This window comes from Gouania willdenowi, chromosome 12, assembly GCF_900634775.1.
Source record: "Gouania willdenowi chromosome 12, fGouWil2.1, whole genome shotgun sequence".
NCBI lineage: Eukaryota > Metazoa > Chordata > Actinopteri > Blenniiformes > Gobiesocidae > Gouania > Gouania willdenowi.
Window position 1 is genome coordinate 14,986,454 of NC_041055.1, and position 7,340 is coordinate 14,993,793.

At 36.5% G+C, this 7,340-nt stretch overlaps 1 protein-coding gene across 1 annotated transcript; it reads right to left on the bottom strand.

Moving 5' to 3' along the window:
• Positions 1–2,648: 2,648 nt before the first annotated feature.
• Positions 2,649–6,317, bottom strand: LOC114473344 (cystatin-13). Its single transcript, XM_028462906.1, has 5 exons — positions 6,183–6,317; positions 5,888–5,996; positions 4,075–4,226; positions 3,885–3,986; positions 2,649–3,160 (listed from the first exon to the last, which is right to left on the bottom strand). The coding sequence occupies exons 2-5, from the start codon at positions 5,976–5,978 to the stop codon at positions 3,065–3,067; spliced, it is 441 nt and encodes a 146-aa protein (XP_028318707.1). The 5' UTR covers positions 5,979–5,996; positions 6,183–6,317; the 3' UTR covers positions 2,649–3,064.
• Positions 6,318–7,340: the final 1,023 nt, after the last annotated feature.

Genomic DNA, 7,340 nt, shown 5'->3' on the forward strand with positions numbered 1-7,340 from the left:
TTTAATTAAATTCAACTTTATTTGTATAGCGCAAATCACAACAATAGTCATCTCAAAGCGCTTATCAAAATATAAAATTCTTAAGAAAAAAAACAACAAATCCACATGAACATAAATCAGCTACAGTGGGGAGAAAAAACTCTATTTAACGTTAAGAAATCTCCAGCAGAATCAGAGGTGGCAGCCATCTGCTTCTACTGGTTAGGGTTAGTGGACAGAAAGAGGAGAACAGAACAGGATAAAGAGATAAAACATCAGAGTGTCCCAGACTAGTTGAGCTGTGAACCACAGATCAGGAACTACCAGCTCTAGCTTCAAGACATCTGAAACAGAAAAGAGAGAGAAGGGCGAGGAGAAGGCACAGACTGCAGAAAAACATGATACAGAATTAGCAGGTCTGCCTGCATGGAAACACCTGGTGCTGGACCAATGGTTCCCAATTCATCGATCCCGACCCCCTGGGTAGTTACCAGCTGCCGAGTGGGGGTCGCAAGATGATTTCAAGAATGCTCCTCAGGAGGCGATAACGACAGATTTAGTGCACTCACATTTGGACATCACTTTATTGCACCACAGACATGCACTGGTCTGTGAGGTAGTATCTTCAATTAACACACTGCATTAGGGCTCAGTTTCGGCCCCTCGCGCACTGATCCCTCTGTACTCCCACCTCCCTCCCCTCCCTTGCCTCTGGGTGAGATGCCCGCAACTTCAGGCGTGGTGAAAGAAGGCTGTCCTTGAGATTTGCTTTGTTTGAGAGTGAAAGGATAAGCCGGTATAAAAGAAAACGCCCAGGTTTTTTACTGTGGTACTGGGTGACAGAGTAATGCCATAGTTTGTCTCGGAGATGTTTTGGACCAAATAAAATCTTCTCAGTTTTATCCTGGTTAAGAAGAAGAAAGTTACGGCTCATCCAGGATGACAAGCCTGGAGTTTTAATAACTGATGAGTTTCATCTGATTTCATTGACAAATAAAGCTGTGTATCATCCCGCATAGCAATGGAAATTATGTTTTCTGATAATGTTACATCGCGGAAGCATATATAATGTAAAGAGTATTGGTCCTAAAACTGAACTTTGTGGAACTCCAGATTAACTCTGATGTGTGTTGAGGAGAGATTATTAACATGAACAAAGTGGGTCTTGTCTGATAAATAAAATTTTTATCCTTTAAGATGTTAAATCTACCTTATGGGGCACTGATAACATTTTTGCGTGATAGCAGGAGTGCCAGATGCTTAGCAGTAAGCTGAATAGCTGAGAAATTGTTAGTCGTTATACTCATGTATTTTCAAAAATAAAAACAAATACAAGCTCTCCAAGACTGTCATAACAGTAAATCAAATGAAGTACATAAAGTTATAATTACAATAGTAATACAAGAGATGCACGTTCACAGTAGAATATATCGTTGCGCCTTTTCACTGCAAAATGAACTTGTAAAAAGTATTTGTTAGTAGCATAAAAAGTGCTTTCATAGTGTTTCCTGTTTGTCTAATGCACTTGAGTAGAGCTGCAGCTTGGCTTCTTGGCTACTCTGTAAAGATTTCATGGTCCCTTTTTTGTAAAACAGGCAGCGTCTTAGACTAAACACTAAGTCTAATTTTCTCCTGACATGACAAGACGATAATTGTGGATAAACTTCACCTAGTTAGTATTATGTAATAATGGAATTTCCATGCAAGGTTGCCAAGAAAGCAGGAGTGGCCTAATGAGATGGAAACTGTGTGTCTCTCAGTAACATATCTTTGCTTCTGCAGTGCAAGAGAAAATGTTGTTTTGTCATCATGACTCAAGAGAAAATATTCCCATCTATTGATCCTCATCTATCATTATGTGCATTCCAAAAGCTTCATTTCAGTTAACAGAATGTGTGTTATGCCCCAATTGGCTTTTAAACTGTACTATACTGTTTGCCTCACAGTATCAGTGACATGGACGAGAAACCAATCAAGGTGATCAGAATAATACTTAAATACTTTTAAGCGTAAATGAGTTATTTTTAAGCAATTTTCTAAAATCTGGTACGACATTTTATGACCTTTTGGACAGAATGAAACAGATTGCATGAATGGATGTAAAACATTTAAAGTTACAACAAACCACAACTTTTTTTTTAAAAAAAAAGTCTTCAATTCTAAAGGTCAAAAATATATCACATTAGTATTAGTATTTGTAACCAATGAATCCCTCTATTGTTCTGGCTGATTGCTAGCTTTTTAAAATTATATTACTGTATAATATATGTATAACAGAGGTTCATAAGATTAAAGGGAAGTCTGTGTCATTTTTAAAAACTAAAATTATATATTATAAGAAAACTTGTATTGTTAACCAGCCTGGATATTAAATGTGAGAGTAGCTATCTTGTGTGAATAAATGAATTTGTGCTTTGGAATTAACAGATCTGTAAGATAAATAGAAGTAATAGCTAGTGTTATGAATGATGTAAACCGCCTGCCTTTTATTTAGTCTACTTATTTAATATTTTGTTTTGTTTGTTTGTTTGTTTGAACACTCCCTGGAGCAGCAACAACGGCATCAAGTCCAGAGGCTAATGTGTAGTTTGAATTTGAACCAACATAAGGCATGATGTTGGCATCACTTCGTAAAAAAGTATACGTTTTGCGTCAAAAAATGTCATCAGTTCTGATCATCAAATCATCACACTTTTTATTGCATGGTGTCAAAATAACTTCAAAAAGTGTATAATAAAGAGTCATTAAAAAGGTTTTTGAAAAAGGTAAAACAACACGAGTGAAACTGGCAATTTATCCTTTACAGAGTCGAGGGAGTCTATTGGTGTCCAAGCCCATATTAGACACCCAAAAAAGGGCACTATTCACACTCTAATGCATTTCTAAGGACAATTTAAAGTCCTCAATTAACCTGCATGCTTGTTTTGTGTGGGAGGAAGGTTGAGTACAAAAGAAAAACCCAGGAAAGCAGAGAAGAAAACATGCAAACTCCACAACAGAAGTTCCAACGTGTCCACCCTGGGAGATGAACATGGTGCCGTCCAGCTGTGAGGCACTACTGCACAACATGAGGCAGAGTCCAAGTCTAAGAATGCTCCTTGTGTTTGCTGCACTTGTGCTTCATCAGACTGTGTTTGTTGGTGCGAGGATCAAACGTCACAACAAAGTGACACTTCACGTGCTGTGAAACGGGAGAAAAAGTAGTTGTAAGTTGAGAGGAAATATATACATATTGTTTTATATATGTTTTTATACACAAAACGAGAACAAAAATACACTAAAAGCCTTTCTTCTTTCCTGTGTTATTGCTCAGATTGGTTATTCTAAATGCAGACATGAATGCTGATAATGTGTCCCTTAGATCAGATACAATCTGGCCCTCACTGTGATAGAAGTTGTCCATCTCTAAGAAACAGAAAACCAAATAATAATTATCTTCAATTATTTTTTTGTGTTTTTAACAGCATCTCTGACTGTGAACTATAATAAGCAGAGTAATTACATTCTCCACATGTCAGCAGGTGGAGGAAAGTAGACAATATAACCTTTCATTTAGGTGACAGAAATATTTCAAAGTTGAGCAACAAACAGCCAAAAGCATTAAACTAGAATAAAATAATTGTCAGAAAGGTTTTGCTTTTAAAACCTGTTTAGACCAATGGTAATTATACATAGTTTGCATTATACTTTAGATTAGGTTTCATGGCTCCAGAAACGTATAGGTTGTCAGTTGTCCGTATGTCAACATGTTGTTTGGACTGGCAACATTAGTTTGAACAAGAAGTCAGCATTTCAACAGACATAAAGCATCAAGATCCTTCTTATTTTGGGCTGATTTATTAAATGATTTTGCCCCTAAGAGTTAGAAATTTAAAACATTCTATTTCAGGAACATTCAGTTATACCTTCTTCTTAAAAGTGCAGCTTTCCGCATCCTGGTTTTCAGACTTCAGACACTTGGTTTTAGCTAGGAGTGTGTCAAACTTATAGTTCATTACGTTGGTCGTCTGAGGAGGTAATGGGATCAAAATAACAGCATTTAAATGGGCGGAGTGACACTTTGACATTGTGTTGTTGACAAGGTGTGTTTCTGACCTGAGCCTTAGGGTGGATGACTGAAACCAGTTTGAAGAGCCTCTTTCTTTTGGAGTGGGAGTTAAATGTTTCCACAGCGTATTCAACTGCTGCTTCAACATCTTTGGAATAAGGATTGATCTCGGCCCAGTCCCCCTGAAGTACAACTTTTTCTACAAATTACAAAGCACACAGACACACAGTGACACACAAAATATTTAAAACTTCTCATTCAACAGTCTATGAACATGATGTATGATTCTGTGTGCAAAATTAGCCTTTCAAATGTGTTTCAAACACACAAATTCTGAAAACTGTAAGCCCTTTCTCCACTTAAGGATAGGTATGGCAGAACAAGTATAAAAATGACTGTTAAACACTGCCTGTTAGGTTTCATTATACCTTTAAATGCTCTCTTTGTCTATGTTTTAAGGTGGAAAGAATTAGCAAAGTCACCCAAAGGAAACTATGCTGAAAATCCTGTTTGCGCTGTTGCAATCCCTCTTTGTTTTCATTTTCATCCAGTACGTGATCAGCATGGCAGGTTTTGCACAAAGAGAAGACTGTCACACCTTTGCAATAAATCTGCTCTTTCACACAAGTTTTATAAAGTAGCTCTTTTGGTTAATTACTGGTGCTAAATAGCCCATATACTTCAATTTGTCTAAATTTGGCAAACTAAATAAGACTATAGGAAAATACTACTGTCTTAGTTCTCAGAAAAGAAAACACATGATATCTGACTCACTTCACCCAGACTGTTCAGCTCAGTTTTTGTTTTTTTGGGGGAGGGGACGTTTGAAGAAAAAAATAACCGATGAGTAGAACACATCACAGGATAACACATTCTTTGTTGAAAAAAGTGTAAAAATGTACCTATTACAGATTTCAGTGTTGACAGTCATCAGAAAAAGGACAGAAACACAATATTTCCGAGTTGTGTTCCTACCGTTTAACTTCATGTTATTGTTTCATCAAAGTTGGGATTGTGAGACTACCAGAACCAGCATATACTGTGTGTATATATATATATATATATATATATCACCATATCCATTAACCATCCAACCAACTATTTTCCGATCTGCTTGCTCCTTTTCAGGGTCGTGTGGTTTACATTAACTCCAATGACTTATTCTACCATATAGTTTTTGATCTCCGTCTCCTCCAACCAAGCCAAACAAAAGTACAGCATAGCAGTTTCCATGGTGAAGCTGTACGGTAGGAAAAAACCTGATTCTTTGTGTTTGCATGTGCTGTACCACATGTAAGAAATTAAAAAGAGTATGTTGGGGGGATCACATAATTTTAATTCACATCAAATTTTTGCAGGCAATTTTAGGAACAACTGATTAATTTGGGATATGTCTATCAATCATTAAAATGCGTTACAAAGACATTTAAAATGTTTTCATTCTGTATACTGGAATTATGTTAAATTAAATTGTTATTTAAAAATACAAATGACACGCATTTTTCTTTTTGTTTTGTTTTCTCAAGAATTTTTATATCAGACTTTGAATTTGTCATGGACAGATTTCAATGAAACAAAAAGTGAATGGCTTGCTGTATTTTTATTTGTAGTTTTTATTGTAAAAGTCGGTTTTGGTCCTGGGGCGTAACCACTAAATATTTCTTTTGGCTCTAAAGGTTTATTTTTTATTTATTAGTAGACATTGACACTGAAGAATCGTGACATACGCTGAACACATCTTAAATGCCCATATATAAGGTATCCCTGTCTCAGCTGGAAAACAACAACACAACATAGTCTAATCTGATTTATTACAACTTAGATAAATGTAGATTCAATTTCTAAAACATTTTTACTCACTGGCTGTAATGGGCTCATCCACATGCTTCTCTCCCTCACACAGATGAACAGCTGACAGGGATATCAGCACTGCAAACAGGAATGATGTCATCTCAACGGTCACCAGGTTCTTTGATGAAAGAAATAAAAAAAAAATAAGCAGGTACTTGTGTGAAATCTTCTGTCAGCCAACTGTTTTGATTTTTATGTGTGTGTGTGTCTGGGTCTACATAAAGTGGGGAAAAGTAGTTTTAGGAAAAAAACACAAACAATGTGTGATATACCAGTATCAGATAAAGCTAAAGAACTTATTTACCTGTTTGTGGCTGAATAAGTCCAACTGACAGCAACAGGAGAAGCAGGCTGGTGTTAAGCTTTGGTATGTTTAACAAGCCAGTGAATGCCACACCCACTGGGCTGGGCAATGACATCATGGGTGTTACCATTCATTAGTAGCTGTGTGTGTGTGTGTGTGTGTGTGTGTGTGTGTGTGCGTGTGTGTGTGTGTGTGTGTGTGTGTGTGTGTGTGTGTGTGTGTGTGTGTGTGTGTGTGTGTGTGTGTGTGTGTGTGTGTGTGTGTGTGTGTGTGTGCTCCAGTGCTGACAAAGGTGGGGTGGCAGTCTGAGTCACAATGCAAACTGTTGGGAACTGTTTGAAAACATAACATCGCTATCCAGGAAGTGTTGATTTATGTTTTTACTATATCCTCATAGCAACAAATATTATCCTAAGCTTTTATTCAGTTTTCTTTTGAAGACTAGAAGTTTACAGTGAAGGTGTTGGAAGCTCATTGCATTTGGTAATTTTAACTTCTAAGTTGGAAGATTTTAAAATAAATGGGTTGTGCACAAGGTTTGGTCTTGACCTTATTATAGAACACAACACACACTTATTAATCACACAAGAGCTGTGTTATCAGTAGAACTCAATAGATATCACACAGATGTCACTGTATGTGGCAGAAGACACATTTAAATAGAAAAAAAAATCTAATTTTAAATGTTTGTTTATTTTGTTTGTAGAAAATAGATAACAGTTTCAATCAAGAAAGAAAAATACTAAAGATGAGTTAAATCAATTTCTACCTCAGTTATTTTGCTTGTTCTCTATCCCTCTAAAGCAGTGTTTCTCAATTGGGGGTACATCAGTGACGTACCGTGACCACTAGGGTTGGGTAGGCAGGGCGTTGCAAATCGAGACCACCATGTCAATTTCAAGTGCTAATTCAATTCAATTAAACTTTATTTGTATAGCGCAATTTCCAACAAAGTCATCTGAATGCGCTTATCAAAATATAAAATTCATAATAAGAAAGAAAAAACCCAACAAGATCCACATGAACAAGCATTTAGCCATCTAACAAAATCAACATCATAAAACATAAACAATTATTGAATATAGCCATACTCTCCCAACAAGATATATCTCATGATACGGCAGCGCATCCGTTGTTTGTGTTGGAAACACAGAAACA